At 45.7% G+C, this 18,384-nt stretch overlaps 2 protein-coding genes across 7 annotated transcripts in view; one reads left to right on the forward strand and one right to left on the reverse strand.

Annotated features, from left to right (window-relative positions):
• ZDHHC4 (zDHHC palmitoyltransferase 4) overlaps positions 1-5,397 on the forward strand; it is a 28,135-nt gene extending 22,738 nt beyond the window's left edge. For all 6 annotated transcript variants that reach the window (XM_083584720.1, XM_083584715.1, XM_083584719.1 and 3 more), the window contains exons 3-7: positions 33-106; positions 1,357-1,535; positions 2,653-2,778; positions 3,919-4,163; positions 5,080-5,397. In XM_083584720.1, the coding sequence (XP_083440846.1) occupies positions 33-106; positions 1,357-1,535; positions 2,653-2,778; positions 3,919-4,163; positions 5,080-5,352 (897 nt within the window). In that variant the 3' untranslated portion in view covers positions 5,353-5,397. The remainder of the gene's footprint in view (positions 1-32; positions 107-1,356; positions 1,536-2,652; positions 2,779-3,918; positions 4,164-5,079) is intronic.
• Positions 5,398-6,783: 1,386 nt separating this feature from the next.
• E4F1 (E4F transcription factor 1) lies at positions 6,784-18,317 on the reverse strand. The gene is made up of 14 exons (XM_083584699.1): positions 17,889-18,317; positions 16,559-16,683; positions 15,869-15,965; positions 14,963-15,168; positions 13,963-14,083; positions 13,463-13,615; positions 12,805-12,971; positions 11,842-12,069; positions 11,493-11,592; positions 10,744-10,961; positions 10,002-10,200; positions 9,329-9,489; positions 8,905-8,967; positions 6,784-7,676 (listed from the first exon to the last, which is right to left on the reverse strand). The coding sequence occupies exons 1-14, from the start codon at positions 18,055-18,057 to the stop codon at positions 7,323-7,325; spliced, it is 2,361 nt and encodes a 786-aa protein (XP_083440825.1). The 5' UTR covers positions 18,058-18,317; the 3' UTR covers positions 6,784-7,322.
• Positions 18,318-18,384: the final 67 nt, after the last annotated feature.

The following is an 18,384-nucleotide window of genomic DNA, read 5'->3' on the forward strand; positions in this document are numbered from 1 at the left end:
TCCTCCCTCCCCCTTTGTCTTCTGTGATGTAGGTGCTGTTGCGTATAGTCCCATCCCAAGTCCAAGGAGCTGCTCATTGGGTGCTTCATGGACTCTTCCATAAACGGTACTCCTTCTACCCCTTCTTTTGTGCCTTTTCCTTGCCGGTCTGCTTGTTAGCACTAACATTTTCGTTTTATTTATGTCACTTTTAAAATTACCACTTCAGTTTATTACCATAAGATTCCAGGTGCAATGTTAAAACAATTTAAAACAAGCCACAGACATGAGAATAGGGTGAGTCACAAAAACATACATCTCAGATATCAAAGGCCAGGGGAAGGAGGTGTGTATTTCTATGGTGCCTATCAGTTGCCTTTTCTAAGGAGGCTCACTTCCACATTAAGACACAAAGTATTACATCCCTAAAGTCATAGTGTAGAAACTTTTTGAATTGCCATAGCTTTGTAGAACGGCTTCCGAAGACGACTTCCCTGTGCTTTCTAAGAATGCAGCGGGTCTTCTGCATTCCTGGTTCTCTGTTGTGCACTGATGGCCTTGCTGGTTGGGGTTGCTGGGAGTTGTAGTTGGAACCATCTGAAGGGCACCAGGTTAGACAAGTCTGTTTTAAGCCATGATTTTTCTGTATATCATGGGTAACCCTTGGAGATGGAGAAACCTCCCTTTTTTATCTGGGTGACTGTTTTGTTGCCAAGACTGGGTGCGTAATGGCATCCGCTTCACCATTCAAGGAAATGGAGTGGCATCCCAGCAAAAATATATTTGAATTAAAAAGAAAACATGGTAATGCAAATTATTGATGAAGGCATTATGTTTTGGGTTACATACAGAAAGTGACACACAAGAAGGAACTATCAAGATAATGGGAGGCAGAGACAAATAAGAGTGAGCAAATGATTTAGTAATGTGATATATCTACAGGACTTCACTGTTGCTTTTACTCCAAATTAGCAAATGCAGGTATTTTTGCTTTATTTCCTGGTTGGATTAAAGTTTCTGCATTCAGAATGTCACTGATTTCATCCAGCTCAAGAGAAACAGCAGGGCTGACAAAGGGTAAAGAGGTAGTCTTATTGTACAATCCTGTGCATATTTATTTGGAAGTGTGTTTAATGGGGATTACTCTCAAGTCTGTTTAAGATGGCAGCTTTATTTCTTTTATTACAGTTGTTTTCAAAACAGGACCAGTTAGGAGACCAATAGCTTAATTTGGCTTTTAGGTTTCTCTGAGGACAGTTACTCTTCACCTCTAAAACACCTTAGGCTGCAATATCCAGTGCAAAATATCACAAGCCTGATATATTTCTGAGTGGGAGTCTAGCTTACCCTTACGCACCTCTTTTCTTTTTGCCTCAGAAACTGTACATTTGTGGTCCTGCACTTGCTCTTGGAAGCTTTGGTTTATGGGGAATATTCCTGGGAAGTGTTTGGCTATTGTCAGGAGCTGGAGTTCAGCAGTCACTTCCTCTTCCTCCCTTACCTACTCTTGGCTGTGAACACAGGTTTCTTCATTCTGTGCTCCAAGACTAACCCAGGTAAAACTGCTTTCCTTGCAATTGTAACTCTTGGGCAGCGGGGAAGTACCCCATAAATGGCCTTGATTTCAGCGGATGGGGTAATGAACCTATGTCTGCTTCCAGTTAATATAAGACGCCCATTATAAAACCTGGGAATACAAAGAAATGAGCATTCTTCTTCAGTTGTCCTGTGACCTTACAAAGAGCTTCAGTTGGGTAGATTCTGCAGCTAGACTAGAGTTTTGGCTGGTGCCCTACCCATACCGTTCATGCCAGCTTTTGCCAACTGGTGCCCTCCAGATGCTTTGGACACCCAGGCAGCACAGCTGGTTGATGGGAATTGTAGTCCGTACAAGGCACCAGGTTGGCAAAGGCTGCTCTATACACATACACCAAGGATGCATGGGTACCTCCTTCCCACTGAGTTGTCTTTGGATGCCCAAAGCAGGCACCTCGCTGGAACATGCAGACTAGGTAATTCCCACCCCCCTGCAGGGAAGTTCCTTCACAGTACCACTCTTTTGGTTCAGTTCACTTATCTTGTGTACATTACTTTCCAGTTATTTCCTCCTTTCAGTTTTGCTTCATAGTTAGTCACCCTTTGGGTGCCGTCCTTTTGCTACGTGCTGAGCTTTATGGCCCAGCCAATTGTCTTCTTTCTCAAGTGTGAGAATTGCAGCAGTTGCAACCTGTCTCCTGGGTTTTGGAGAGTCTCACCAACACGTGCAAGCACTATTATGCCTTCCCCAAACAGTTAAACTACATTATTTGCTCCCACAGGTCTTGGGTGTCTTAAAATGGGAATTAGACAAATTTGTGGAGAATACTAAGGATATAAGTGGCTACTAGTCATGATGGTAGGATGGCTGCCTACTGCCTCTGGTGTCAGAGTTTGTTATACCTTTGAATGCCAGTCGCTGGAGAGCACAACTGGAGAAAGTTGCTGCTTTTGCACTCAGGTCCTACTTTTGGGCTTCCCATTGGGGCACGATTAAGAACAGGATGCTGACTTAGATGGACCCCCTTTGGGCTGATGTAGCAGAGCGAATTATTATATTTGCTGGATTTTGAAATCGGATGTCAGGAAAGAATCCTAGCAACAAGACACCATTTGCTACTTCCTTTCCTGGTCCAGGTACCATAACCAAATCCAACCAGGTGCAGTTTCTCCATGCATATGCCTATGACGGTGTGATGTTTGAGAAAGGGGTTGAGTGCTCCACTTGCAAAGTGAGGAAACCTGCCCGATCCAAGCACTGTGGTGAGTTTATATTATAATTATTCCCACGGGACTGTATATGTGTGCCAAGATCTGCCTTGGAGGCTGTCCATTTAATGGGTCCCACCATCATGGGCAGTGAGGCAGGTAGAGGCTGGAGACGAGGCCTTCTTGGTGGTGGTGCATCAGCCCTTGAACTCTTTCCCAAGAGAGGCTCACCTGACACCAGTTAATGTCCTTTTGGCACAGGATGGAAACTCTTTCCCCTGGTCTTCTCTGGATGGTGTGTAGGTGGTCCCAAGTTCAACCATGGGATAAGGCCAGTCCCAAGGATGGGCTGGTCACATGACATAGGATTGTTAAACACCACTCCTGTCACTCCACTTCCACTTATTTTGCCTGTCTTGCCAGAGCAGATGGATATCTCCTGCCTGCTTTGTCATCATGTAATAATCTGACCTTCACCTATGTTGATGAGTCTTGACAGAACTTTTGGTTACCGTTTTTGTTTATTGTTATTATTCTGTTCAGTTTGTGTTGTAAAGCACTCTTGAGAACATTTGTGTTGAAAAGCAGGATGTTAATGTCTTTTTAGTAATTTATTTGTTAAATTTGTATCTTAGGATCTCCTAGGATTAAAAGGGTTTCCTCATCCTGGCGTCTGTTTCTGCTCTGGCCCTAAACTCCTTGTATCCACTGTGTCCTTTTTCTAGGTTTACCCATCCCATTTTGCCAAGAAGATAGCACCCTGCATTTGTGCTGCCTGCCCCACACTTACCATGCCTGCTGAAGCCCTGCTTACAGAGGCAGTTGCCTCAGCCTGCCTGATGCCCCTGCCTTTTTAAAATGTCAAACACCCCCTCCCCCATCTGCCTTTAGCTCTTCTCTCACCCTGTGCATTGCTGGAGGCCTCTTCAGAAGAGATTTTGTACCAGGAGACCTGCCACATGTGGTCAAATTGGGTCAAAAATCTATTATTTGGTTTGCTGCTTTCTTTCCCTCCACTCATTCGCTCACCTTGCTCTTTGAACAATGGGGCTGTTACGAGTGACCCAACATGCTAATAGCTCATGCCTGGTTTTTTGTTTGTTTGTTTTAACTGGTATGTTTTAAACTCAGGAGGGTTATGGGTTGGTTTCTTGATAACCAGAACATCATGACCTTTCTTCTGGCTTTGATCAGGTGTGTGCAACAGCTGCGTGCATCGTTTTGATCACCACTGTGTCTGGGTCAACAATTGCATTGGTGCCTTCAACATCAGATACTTCCTGCTCTATCTCCTTACCTTGACCTCCATGGCCATTTCCATCACAGTCTTAACAGCAACTTTCCTCATCCAAGTGGTCCTTCTGTCAAATATGATGCAGGGGTATTACACAGATGACCAAGGCCAGGAGCGCCCGATTGATGCCTTCTTCCTTATTCAGGTAAAAGTTGACAAAATGATGTGGGCTGTACCCAACTAAATCCTGCTCAGAGTAGCCCTGTTGAAATTAATGGACCAGTAATTTCAGTGGGCCCGCTCCGAGCAGGGTTTAGTTGGATACAACCCTTAATGTCTGATGCCTTCATCTGTATGTAGCTGTGGACTCCCTTGAAGGGAACAGATTTACTGTTGTGCAAGCTTTTGCAGAAAGGGTCTTACTTCTTCTGATCTGCAGAATAGATTTCAAAGCCTGAATGAAATTTAATCAAAAGAATCATTAATTTGGAGACTAAATATGCCTTTCTGACGTTGACATTAAATTAACATGCTTTATTATCAAGGGGTGGGATCCAGCTAAACAGTTCCACTAGTCGCAAGCACTTTGGATGCACAGTGGAACTTCTTTTCCCCACCTACCCCCTAAAGCTTAAGGCTTGGGGTGACCCCCAGAACAAATATAGGGGATGCATGGGAGTGGGATTCCATTGTGCAGTCAAAAATGCTAGCAATAGTGAAACTGTTCAGATGGATACCACCCAAGAAACTTAATAGTATGCACCTTCTTGAGAATAGTTGTTTTACAAAGCTTACTTAGATGTTCCTTTGTCTTTCTTTGATATAAGGGCTACTGGTACTAAAATCAAAATACACGTGCATATTGTATGGTGATCAGAGGAGCTATGGTTAGTCTGGGTTTTCTTAGTAATTTGAATTTTAGCTTTTCTTTTACTATCAAGATAAAAGCTAATTTTTCAAATTATTCAAGTTAAGATGCAAACTTACTGATCACATTGATCAAAGTGCAGTATTGACAAGCTGTCTACCATTGAAGGAAGAAGCACATGAACCACCAGGACAGGGGGGTTAGGCTATTATTTGTGCATTTTGACTCCAGCTGGGTGTTTTTCTCTTCGCAGCATCTTTTCCTGACCTTCCCCAGGATCGTGTTCATGCTGGGCTTTGTTGTTGTCCTTTCAATTGTACTGGGCTCCTATTTTTGTTTTACTCTGTATCTGATCCTGACCAACCAGACAAGCAACGAGTGGTTCAAGTCAGGAAGATATAAATGTTCACCCTCAGAGGACGACACCAGGCAGAGGGGTTACAAAAATATTTATTCTAGAGGCATCCAGGGCAACATCACAGAAATTCTTAAGCCAATTATGAGCCCTGAAAAAAAGCAAAGGTGAGTTGCCATTGACAGCAGTGGACTGTACAAATCTTAAATTTTTAATCTCAGTACGAAAGTCCCAGGCAAAATTAATCTACTGCAAGGGTAGTCAATGTGGTAGTCATGGGCATCCAGTGTGCCGGACACTACCTACCTCTTACAGGGCCTGTGAAAGGTCTTAGTTCTCATCAAAATGCTCAGAGAGGATGTTTGCTCTTTCTGCGCACTTTCTTTTTGCACTGTCTCAGCCTATCCTTCAGTGGCTGGCAGAACTGGATATAGTGGTCCTCCACCCATGCTCTTGGAAGTGGCAGCCATCTCCAAATGTGCCTACTGGCCCCAAAAGCTTAATGACTCCTGACCTTAACTGTTGAGTCAGCCTTGCAAGCAAGCCCCAACATACCAGTGCAACTGGAGTAAACATACCTGTTTACTGCTAGTGTCTGCCTGAAATGGAAGCTGAAGCTGCAGTTTGTGGCAGGGACAAGGAAATACCGTATTTTTCGCTCTATAGGACACACTTTTTCCCCTCCAAAAAGAAGGGGAAATGTGTGTGCGTCCTATGGAGCGAATGCAGGCTCCCCGGCTTCAGCGATAGCAACGCAGTTTCCAAAGCCTGCGCTCCGGAGGCTTCGCGTTGCTTTTGCTGAAGCCAGGAGAGTCTGGTCTTTGAGGCTGGCGGTGGGGGAAAGCAGCGCTTCCCCCCACTGCCAGCCCCTCGGGATCGGGGGGCAGCGGGAAGGCGCGCAACGCCTTCGTGCTACTCCCCGACCTGGTTTGGAGGCTGGCGGTGGGGGAAAGCAGCGCTTCCCCCCACCGCCAGCCCCACAGGCTTGGTTGTAAAGCCCGCAGGAGCCGCACGCTCTTTAAAGGGTGCACGGTTTTTCTACAAGGGGGGGGGGAATTCCCCCACCTCGTAGAAAAGCCCGCAGGAGCGCACCGCTCTTGGGGGCTTTAAAGAGCGCACCGCTCTTGGGGGCTGAGTCAGTCCCTTCTCCCTCCTGTGGGCTTTTGCGGGAGATGGGGGAATTCCCCCACCTCCCGCAATAGCAGGGAGAAGGTCTGGGAGAAGTGCACAGGCTGCGTGCAGCCTGTCCGCTGCTCCCAGAGCTGGGGGGGGTGTCATTTTCCCCCCCTTGATTTCCCCCTCTGAAAACTAGGTGCACCCTATGGTTGGACTATAGATGATCCTCATGGTCCCTTCCAATTCTATGATTCTGATTAGGAGCCCTAAGCCCCTGCTTGCTTCTGACTTTAGGCACTACCCTAGTTTCCAATCATGAGAACTAGAAACTTGTTAACTGGAATAATCTAAGGCTACTGACTGCTTTTGCACAACTAACATTCATTTCAAGAGTCTGGCATATAGAGTCCTGCTGGATTACATTTAATCTGTAGGATAAGAGAAGTGTCAGCTACTTTTTACCAAAACAAAAAACAAATAACCAGCTTTCATCTAATAATAGCTCTCTTTTTATTACATCAGAATTTTGTAGAAAATTATGTATTTTAAAAACATTTACAAACTGTACAATAAGCAATTAAATGTTACATGGTTACAAAATGTACATTGTGGCCTTTATGTAGCAATTGCAGGATATTAAGGTAACCTGTTTTCCTGTATAGTAAAGCATTTTCAAACTTTTCTTTAAAGTTTGCGTCCATTATGAATAGCTTACATTCCATGCCTTATATGGACTTACATATGAAAGGCAAGTAGGTGCCCCAGAAAGGAGGCCTCTGGTTGCATGGCATAGTTTAATTTCCCTGCAAATCCCCCCACCATCCGTTTTTTCTCCTCCCACTAAGCTAAGATTAAAGTGCTTCGCTCCATCACTGCCTGATTTCAACAAGCAGCAGCTGAGCACAAGTGCTATGAGGACACTAGTCATCGAGCCCTTTGGCACCACCAGAGTGCCCCAGCACTGAAGACCACCCACAGGGCAGCCTCCAGACATTGAATGTAGATATGGCTCTCTCTCCCCTGGTTTAGACTATAACAGTCTGAACCTCCACTTCCTCCTCCTGGGTGGCAATCACAAACTCCCCCGTGTGCTCCATTATTTCAATGTCTTCGGATGCCACCATTGTCACTGTTGCCTCTTCAGCCTCGCTGCTCCCCTCTGTGGCCAACACAGCTCCTTCACCAATGGCTGAAGCCAGCGTCATGGCAACCTGCTCCGTGAGACTCTCAGGAGTTGCTATGGCAATTGTGTCTGCGTCCGTGCCATCGGGTGTCAAGGCAGAACTTTCTGCCACAGTGACATTCTGGACAATTATCTGATGGCCAGAATTTGCTTGGTTGACGATCTGCTGAACTACTTTCATGATGTGACTGTCCACCTGCATGGAAGGAAGGAAATACACCAATGATTCAAAGCCAGATTTGCACACACTGTACCAGAGTTGCTGCACGTGTAGTTTGAGTCCAACAGAGGATGACAAGTGTGGCATACATTTTCATGAACAGCAGCCTTCCCCAAGGTGGTGCCCTCCAAATGTTTCAGAATACAACTCCTAGCCAGCACAGCCGCTCCTTTAAAAATGTGTCCAGAGAGAAAGAAACAAAAACCATGGAGCCAAAAAGCCCTAAAGGAGGGGGTATGTCAACTACTTGACAATGAATAAATGTTAGTTCCTTTTCACCTATAAAGTGCAAAGGAATATATAGGTAAAGGTAAAGGGACCCCTAACCATTAGGTCCAGTCGTGACAGACTCTGGGGTTGCTCATCTCGCTTTATTGGCCGACAGCTGGCGTACAGCTTCCGGGTCATGTGGCAAGCATGACTAAGCCGCTTCTGGCGAACCAGAGCGATGCACGGAAATGCTGTTTACCTTCCCACCGGAGAGGTACCTATTTATCTACTTGCAGTTTGACATGCTTTTGAACTGATAGGTTGGCAGGAGCAGGGACCAAGCAATGGGAGCTCACCCCGTCGCAGGGATTTGAACTGCCGACCTTCTGATCGGCAAGTCCTAGGCTCTGTGGTTTAACCCACAGCGCCACCTGCGTCAAAGGAATATATAAGTGGACACAAATCTGACATGCTGTCCAGCTCCAAACTAGCAAGTTCTTCCTCCTCCAGCAAACTAACAGATGGGGTGTGAAGAGTCCAAAGATAAAGGGTGGGGAAGAGAAGAGAAAATACAGAGTTCGGCAATGGCTCTTGCTTTAAAATCAGAGTCGCTTTAAGACCAAGCCACTTGTTTTTCTTTCTCAGTGCCAGGAACTGGGGAGGTTCTCCTCTCTGAAAGGGGTTGTGGAACTTTGGGAAGTGGACACAGAGCACCTGTGTTGCATACAGAAAACCTCAGGTTCAATCCCTGGTGGATGGCAAAGACCTTTTTCTGCCCTAGATCCTGGAGGGCAGACCCAGTAGAAAGCAGCTTCCTAGATCCACTCTCCCACCCAAGAAGGTATTAAACAAACAGGCTGCCTAGTCTTGTGTGTGTGTGTGTGTTTTCTACAAAGACATCTCTTGGTAATTTTATCAATGAATTAATCACTTCAAGCTTTAAAGATTTTAGTAGCAAGGACTGTAAGGAGCCTCTTCAGGGAGAGCAACCTACCTCATGCCTTGTTCCTTCTATGATTTCAGCAGCTTCCGTGGTTTCCATCTCTTCGGTAGCTGTCTAAAACAGAGAGAACACAGATTTCCCCTAAGGTAGGAACTTTACTTTGCAGTGTAATCACATGCAGGTAATGTCCTCAGGAATGCTCTCTGCTCCAGGCCCAATCCACCGCATACCTTCTGCTATGCCTCTCAGGCTCAGCCAGCACAGCCATAGGATGCTGGTGCTCATGAAAATGGTTCAAAAATAGAATGAACCGGGCTGGTGAAGCCCGGCCTATTCTATTCAGAAGCACTTGACAGATTACAGTCTGGCTCTCGCTGCCCCTGGACAAACCACAACTGAAAACCACCCACCAACCCTGCAGTGTAGGAAAACTTAGTTTTCTCCAAGAGATTCTCCCTCAGTGCTGCTCAGCTACCTCAATGATGTACTCTTGTGTATCTGCCACCACCGAAGAGAACTCCACGAGGACTGTAGGAGGATCTTCAGAAATGACTGTTGCAGCCAAATTGTCAGCAGACTGACCTTCCTCTGACACTGCTTCTTCTTCAGCTTCTTTCAAGGCAAGCAGACAGCCACCTAGGTGACGGATAAGGTAACTCTTGTCAAATTAAAATAATTTCTGTATACTGTACATGTTCAATCCTGACATGCTCAAGTCTCTTATCAAAATATCCTGTCTTAAAAAAAACCCTCTGTGCTAAGGAATGCCAAATTCTTGGCCCCACTGTTTGCAAATATAGCTTGTTTCCTTATTCTGGGTTATTTGCTCAGGGAGCAACGAACTATTATATAACATTTTAAAATATTAAGCCATTTATACAAGTTATTAAACAAATACTCAGCCACTACAAGAAATCCAGTTCTCCCCACCACCACAGATCAAAAGATCAACCAATATTCTGACCTCTAGAAACTTCACCAGGAAGGTTCTGCACCCGCCTCCCAACCTCTTGGCCTCTAAATGTTATAGCACTCTACAGAGATGGCGGGCGATGGGGTTGCCAAAAAGCTTCTCCTATTCTAGAAGCTAGCACATGTTGTCCTTGGCTCCAGCTTGCATTTTACATGAAAAGAGACAGCTCCCTTACCTTTGGTCCTCAGGTGCCTGTTGAGGGTGCCATGCTCTGCAAAACCACGGCCACATTTGTAACATTTGAAGGGCTTCTCCCCTGTGTGGTGGCGGATGTGGCGCACCAGGGAACCCTTTTCCCGAAATCCCTGACTGCAGAACTGGCAGACGTATGGTTTGTCATCGAGGTGTGTCCGAAAATGCACCTGCTGGGCATTCTGCAGGACAGGAGAGCATGGAAGCCATGAGTGAACATAGACAAATGCAGCAAACTTCCTACACTGGACCTCCTGAGCAGACAGAAGCATTATCCATCGCACACCACTCTTAAAAGTATTTTTAAAAAATCATCTGCTTCACTTTGAGCACGTCAACAAAGCTGCTTGTCTGCCAAGAGCAGTTTTTTAAATAAAGGACAGGTGACTCCAAGGCACTGGAGGCAGACTTGCTGCAAAGAAAAATAAACCACCCAACTTTTGGCACAAAGCCCAGCAGAATCCTTCAGGAAATTTTCATTTGAGCACTTCCAGGACACTCAGAACTCTAGAGAAGCACAACTAGTGCCCTTCGGGCAAAATGGAAAGCAATGCCCCTCACAAGTCTCTCAGTCACTTTGAGTGCTAATGCCAAGGTAAAATTGCTCTGCCCACTTTTCCCTACTGGCACATAGCCCTCCAAAGGTCACCTAAAAGGGAATGCGGCCCTGGAGCTTAACCAGGTTCCCATCAAAGAACAAGTCCCAAAAGATGTGGGGCTCCTACCTTCGTCTTGTATCTCTTGCCACATTTGGGGCAAGGATATGGCCGCTCATCAGAGTGAACCCTCCTGTGTCCCTTCACATGCGCAATTGTTTTGTACAGCTTGCCGCAATCCCCACAACGGAACCGCCGCTCGTTCACGTGCACTTCCTGGTGTTTTTTCAGCAAGTAGCCCTTGGTGAATCCTTTGCCACACTCTTCACATGGGAAAGGTTTGTAGTCTGGGCAAGGGGTGGGAAGTTTCACAAAAAAAGAGGATTGGAGCAGGCAGAATATCCAGTATTTATGACATTTGAAAATGCAAGGCAGTAGAATATCAAAGAAGAAACTGCCTTCATAGCCGCAGAAGAACTGCCCATAAATTTTCTGTTCGTAGCAAAGACGACAGGTGCCTCAGGCATGAGGCTGATTTAGCCAGAGATCTCGGGGTTGACCTTTGCTCAAAGACTAACCCGCATACAGAAGCTAAACTTAAAGCCAGTATCTGCAATACTCAGCTAAATAACTGAGCAAGCCCGAGACATCTACCATTTTTGCTACTGAGTAAATAATTTCTCAGCAATTCTGAGGCATTCAAACTATTTTTAGTTTTATGCTATCTTGCAGCAATGTGCACCAATCTAACAGAGAAAATAAATTATTTGCATGCCTTGGAAAGCCACCCAGCTGCAGCCTGATAAAACTTTGTGGCTGTACAAGAAAGCAATTTGTCCATGGATACCTTGACGAGACACAACAAGATGTCCCCTTACCAAAATGTCTGCTAATGTGCTGGTCAAGGGAGCTGTGTTCCCGGAAGACTTCACTGCAGTAGGGGCACACCTGGCCCTCATCAGTCGCATCTGCATCTGGCTATGAGACAGAGGGGGGCAGCATAAGTACTTGACATTGCAAAAGCTTGAATCGGGATATCCTATTTGAAATGCAGCATATGCCACTGTTAAAGCAGCACTGAAGGCAGCAAAGGGCGGCGCACGTCATGTGTTAACCCGTATACAGCTGCACACCACCAAGACCTGTTGTCATGAATCAGCCAAACCTGACTTCAGGAGAGGTGAGTTAACCTAAATACAGGAAAAACAGCTACCCTGACAAACTTACAGTTTCTGCTTGCTCGATCTTCACGTACTGCTCCCCACACAGCTTCTCGGGCATCTCCACCTCTTCATTCTTTGACTCCTCTGCAACAGTCACCTCATTGGCTTCATCTGATTTGGTCGCCTCCTCCATGGACACCTGTTCTATCACAATCCCAGAATTCCTCATGGCTTCCCTCAGCAAGTTCTCATTGTCATCTCCCTCAGGGGGCAGATCCTCAGGATTTGAAGGCTAAAGAAAACCAGGGACAGATGCAGGGCAGTTAACTGCAAAGTAGAGACCAATTGTTTTAGCCCCAGAAGTTGCTAAAAGCTCTCTCTTAAGCCAGCATTCCTCAGCCCTTTGAACTCAGGAAACCACTGGCATCTCTTCTCCCAGGCCCCACAACCCATCAGAAAATGCAAATGACTCCCAGAGAATGCCATATGCAAGGTTTAGATTGGGATTTAACTCCCAGATGTTCCTTGCCTCTCTGCAATTTAGTTAGAATAGCCATTTTTGAGGAAGCAACATTAAACCCCTACCACTGGGCCTGCTCGCTACAGAATCTTTTTACCCTCTCTAATTTTACACTTACACACACTCAGTAGTGGCCCGTCTTACAATTTGAGACCCACTCTCTTAAACAGAAAAACCAAACTCTGTTAGCCAACTGATCTCAGATGCCTGTGCAGAGCGTACCAAAAGTTCTCAAATTCCTAAAGAGGGAGACATTATTTAGAACTGCTTGCTTTCTTGCAGATGAGCTTTGAGTTTTGATGCCTTGTGTTGGGCTTGAAATTATCCAGGTAAACTTATCACCTCCAAGATTTCAAAGCAAGACTTCTTTAGAATTTTCTTTCCCCCTAGCCCCTTGAGACTGGTCAGGCATGTTGTCTCATCATGCCAAACCCATAACTGGAAATCAGTGTGTGTCTCTAGTCTAAGCCAAATGCCAACCTTCCCCTCATCATGGGTGGCACTAACCTCTTGGCCCAACAATTTCTCCTCTGTGATTGGGAGCTCCTGCACCTGGACGTGAACTTCATGGAGGACATTCCCTTTTGCATCCGTCACTAAATGAATCACAGGAGGGGACTCCACAGACTGAGCTGCTAGCGAGGGAACAGCCTCTACAGTGGAGTCATTTGACCCTTCAAAAAAGCAGCAAACAGGAGTCTCAGCAAGCAGCCTAGCTCCCAAATACAACTTCCCACTTTGAGGTCTTCTCTTCCCCCAGCATCCAAAGCAATTTCCTCTGTTTGCAATATTTCTGCATTTACATGATGCTTTCAAACTGCTGAAGTACTTCAAACACCATCTTGCTTACAAGCAACTATTTAAAGTAGGCATGTTGCGGGTTGCGGCCTAAGGCCTCCTAGAGGCAAGACTTGGATTTCTGTATTCAGAGCCTGATTGCTTAGCCACCATGCTACTCAACAAGAAAAGGCCTCTCAGAAAACAGAGGCAAAGTCACAGAGGACACCCCACATGTGAGGTCAGAAATGTCCCCCCTTACTCAACTGCCTTCTAGATCTGCCATAGACATGAGCTGCATCTTGCTTTGGACCAACAGAGAATACTTTCAATGAAAGACAACAAAACTGTACAAACAGCAGGGCAAGCTGCTGGTCTTTTCACTGACCTGCTGCTAAATCCTCTTTGCTCACAACTATTTCCTTGTTCATATTGAAGCGGGTTTTCTCGGTACAAGGAGTCAAGGATTTCAGGTGCCGGGTCAAGGCTCCTGACTCTCGGAAGCTTTTTCCACATTTCTTGCACTTGTAAGGACGCTCATCTTAACAGGTTGAGAAGTAAAAGACAAGAGTTATAACATGGAAGAAAATGGCCAATGGACTCCAGCTAAGAAATTTTCCCTCTTCTGCTTCTCTCAGAAAAGGAAGCAGATGGGGATGACGTGACTGGATCCCGATGGGATGTTCCTTTCATAGCATCCACAGTAGCATCCTTTTGGCAGTGCTAGCAAACTGGAGGCTTAGTGCATGGCTCTCATGCCTTCCATTGTCGCCAGCAGAGGGGGTTTGTCCATTCTGACTCAATCATTATACACCAACAAGCACTGAGGGGTTTTCTACACATGTAGCACCATCATGGATTTTATAACAAACCAATCTGTCCTCTCACCTGTATGACGACGGTGGTGTCTGATCAGTGAGCCCTTGGTCCTGAAAGATGTCCCACATATCTTACACTCATAATCCTTCCTGCTGCTGTGAGTTATCATGTGAGCTTTGAGGATGCTGGCCTGGAGCAAGGAGAAAGGAACTATTGGTGATGCTGCCAGGCACACAGATCACCTGTTTTAACCAATGGAGAATTTCAAGCTGTAGCTACACAAGCACACACATATTTCACACACAAAAACAAACACACAGTTGTACCTCGGAAGTTGAACGGAATCCATTCTGGAAGTCCGTTCAACTTCCAAAACATTCAGGAACCAAGGCACAGCTTCCAATGGGCTGCAGGAAGCTCCTGCAGGCCATCAGAAGCCGCAACGGACGTTCAGGTTCCAAAGAACGTTCACAAACCGGAACAATCACCGGAACGTTCACAAACCAGTTTGCACCATTTGGGAACCAAAACATTCAACTCGCAAGGCGTTTGACTTCTGAGGTACGACTGTATAGGCAAAAATGATGGCGTATACATAAAAGTTAAAATCTGGTTTTGATTTTGAAGGTTTGGCAACATTTTACTTGTACAGTTGTACCTCTGGTTACGTACTTAATTCGTTCCGGAGGTCTGTTCTTAACCTGAAACTGTTCTTAACCTGAAGCACCACTTTAGCTAATGGGGCCTCCCGTTGCTGCCACGTCACCACCGCAGGATTTCTGTTCTCATCCTGAAGCAAAGTTCTTAACCTGAGGTATTATTTCTGGGTTAGCGGAGTCTGTAACCTGAAGCGTATGTAACCTGAAGCGTATGTAACCCGAGGTACCACTGTATTCAGATTTGAGTTTTTTACTTGTCTATTGCAAGCCACCCAAATGCTATGAATAAATAAATCTATAAATAAATAAATAAATAAATAAATAAATAAATAAATAAATGCAAATCTCTACAGTATTTCCTTATTTGTCCAGCACTATCTTATACGATCTGGTACAAACTTCAAACATACCGTTTTGAATGTCTTGTGGCATAGTTCACAGACGTATCGGCCTTCTTTATTAACCAGCAGCTTAACTTTGATGAGCTCCATGGAGGCCCCTTCTTCTGGGCCTTCAGGACTATCCTGCCCCTCTCCAGGGTCACCATCAATGTGGCCATTTGGGCTTTCAAATACATGGTCTCCAGCTACAATGACTTCTTTGATGTGCCCACTACCTGCAACCAGAACACCACACAGTAAACCAGATACTATCAAACCATACAAACTATCAAAGTCTGCATAAAGGTCTTATGACAATGACCATTTTGATCCTTGTCATAATACTGTCTTGTATATTTTTTTCACTTTTTCACTGCAAGTGCATTTGATAGTTTTACTAAGTTATTCCTCACAACCCCAAATTCTCTTTCCTGGACAGCCAGTTCATTGCACCCAGAACTTGCGGTTCTCTTTGTTATTCTCCTAACTTATTCGCCTCAGTTTGTACTCAGCTTACATTGAACCTCATTTGCCGTTCTGCCGACTGTTCATCTGGTTTGGAGAGCCTATCACATTTCTCATTGTTTGCTTGGATTTTCACCATCCTGCATAATTTGGTTTCATCTGGAAACTTTGCTACTTCATCAAACCCCAGGTTAATTATTAGAGTTAAACAGCTTGGGTCCTTGAGCAACAACACTGCATTTTCCTGTGTTGTGAGAAATGTTTACTCCTACAATTTTTTTGCTGTTCTTTCACCAGCTACCTATCCCCATGACAAGCTGTGAATGAAAAGTTTACTTAGGAACTTTTATTAGGGGGGGGGGTTGTCAAAGGATTATGGAATTCAAGCTTATACTGTTTGATTTACCTTTATGTACTTTCTACAAGTTTATTGAAACACTCAAAATACCTCAGAAAGTTTGGTGAACATACCTAGTATTGCAGATGTGTTGCTGATTTCTTCTGTTATTGGAGAAGCTTCAACAACTATATGAGCTACAGTTATAGGCTCTTCAACAGATGAAATGACCTGTGCAGCAAACTGAGTTTTAGTAAAAGAATGCATATTGCAATAGTTATAGCCAAACAGTGAGAGATGCAAAATTAAAAATATTTCTCTGCTCACACTTTATTCACTCTTCCCCAAAGTGATGGAGGTTTGTTGTCTGCACCAATCAAGTGCTGCTTGCAAAGGAACACCTGGGAACTCCTTTTGAGGTTCAGTGGTTCCTTTGGAATCATGTTTTTAGATGCCTTAAAACCTGACATCAGATGTGGAGGTGTGCTTTGGGGGAAATGGCCTCACAAGCCAAACGAGGACCCATGCCAGGCCCAATTAGGTCCACTGACCAGAGGCTTCCCACTACTGATTTCAACAGTAGTCAGTTGACTTACCCTGCCACTCTTGCAGTAGGACTTAAAAAAGACACCTGTGAATTTCCAGGCATCACACCTAAGCCTCCCTCAAACCCATCCAGGAATTACCCAAAACTACTAGAGCAATATTGTCATGCTTTCCCCCACCCATTGCCCTCAATGAGAAAACTTGTCCTAGCAAGCAGTCTCAGGGCTAGAAGAGAATCCAGCCATCGCCTTCCCCACACCCTGCTTCAGGAAACTTGCCGGGGTTGTTACTGCTGTAGTATCTTGCTGCCTCTGGCAAAGCTTTTGTAATTTGTGCTGTACAAATTCTTCCAAAGAAGTGAACTCAGCCTGGCACCGACCACACTTGTGCCTGTCATCTTCATCTAAAATTCAAAGGATAAGAAAACTGTCACCATCTTCAGATGGAATAACATGACAAAGCGTTCAAATGGAATAACAAAGACAAAGCGTTCAGACCAGCTGGTTTCTAGCTTATATTGGTCAATATATGATAGGAAGTTGTACAAACTGTTACCTAAGCATTGATAGGATAGCTTGAGAACACACCTTGACATAAAAGCATCCAGTAAATGTGAAAAACAAGCTGAGAAGAATTTATCATTGATTAATATTTGAACATGATTTTGCAATGCTTAATAAGGGTCAAGCGCAAAAAGGGGCAGAGCTCCTGCACCCTAAAAAGCTGTGTAGAAGAGAATTTCAATACAGCAGCTTGCACAAGTTACATTGCTGAAATCCCCATTCCCAGCACTCCCACTGTCCTCTCTTAAATGTGACCATGAAATACATGCTTTCTCAGAGAAAAGATGTAGGCAGGAGCTATTTTACAACTGAGCAACTCTGGCTAAGAAACAAGTCTGTCATGTTTCTTTCCTCACTCTGGCATATTAGCAGAAGCAGTGTTCCTGATCATTCTCATCCAGGCTGTGGTTTAAAAGAACAGGTGTTGGGTTAGATTAAAAAGTAGTGAAACTTCAGGGATATAGACTCTGAAAGCTCAGTGCGGCTTTCGCAGACCTGCCACCTTCCAGATGTCTTGGCATAGCTGTCAACGTTTCCCTTTTTTTAAGGGAAATTCCCTTATTCTGAATAGGATTCGTCACAAGAAAGGGGAAAAGTTGACAGCTATGTGTCTTGGGCTACAACTCCAATCAACCTCAAGCATGGCCACGTTGACTGAGGCTCATGAGAGTAGTAGTTCTGAGAGTTGTAGAGGCTGGAAGCGAGGAACCGGACAGGAGGCTGAGTGGCACTCTTTTCCCGAGGCTCAACCAACTTTTTGCCTGCAAGTGAGTCCCACGCTTGCCGTTCCTCGCTCCAAAGAAGGAGGAGCGCAGGCGCGACACCGTAATTTTCAGAATAGAGAGGCCTCCACTCTCCCATCGTATTGGACCTTCACCTTTATTGGGTGGCTTAACGAGCTGCTGTATCAACAAGCCCAAGAGCGGGCTGCACAAAGAGCTGAGGGGACCACGGGCACCCCTTCCTCCTCGGGAGGAACATTACTTTACAGAGAGTAAGAGACCTCTCCCTCCTCCCCATCCCTGCCTATCTGCCAAGCCGGTACCTTCTTCACCGAAAGGCGCCGGGAGACTGAGGAAGGCGGCGGGCCCCTGGTTCGCGCCGGAGACCGCCTCAGCCGCACACTCCTGTCCCCGTGGCCCAACTGCCGTAAGCCCCGCCGACCCAGCGCTCGTTGCCATCGCGGCCTCCATGTCGCAAGGCGCCGCAACCATCAAGATGGCGGCTTTACGGCCGTGTCGTCATAACAACGAGCCCGGCGCCGCCACGGGGCGGGGCCGCAGAGCCCGAACTTTTGCCAATTGAGGCGAAGCTCGGAGTTTCCTCTCAGCTCACCTGAAGTGGGCAGAGCCACCACGGCGCCGCAGCCAATGAGGAGCAAGGGCGGAAAGGCTCTATTTCGGCTAGGCCAATGGGAACCTGGCAAATGCGAACGAAGCCCGAGCAAACGAAGCGAGGAGACGGCGTCTCACCCAATAGCAAAGTGGCTTCGCTTCATCTCGGCCAATAAGCAGCTACGACGGGCGGGGCTCAGGCAGGGG

Source organism: Podarcis filfolensis (genome assembly GCF_964270895.1).
Source record: "Podarcis filfolensis genome assembly, chromosome: 14".
NCBI lineage: Eukaryota > Metazoa > Chordata > Lepidosauria > Squamata > Lacertidae > Podarcis > Podarcis filfolensis.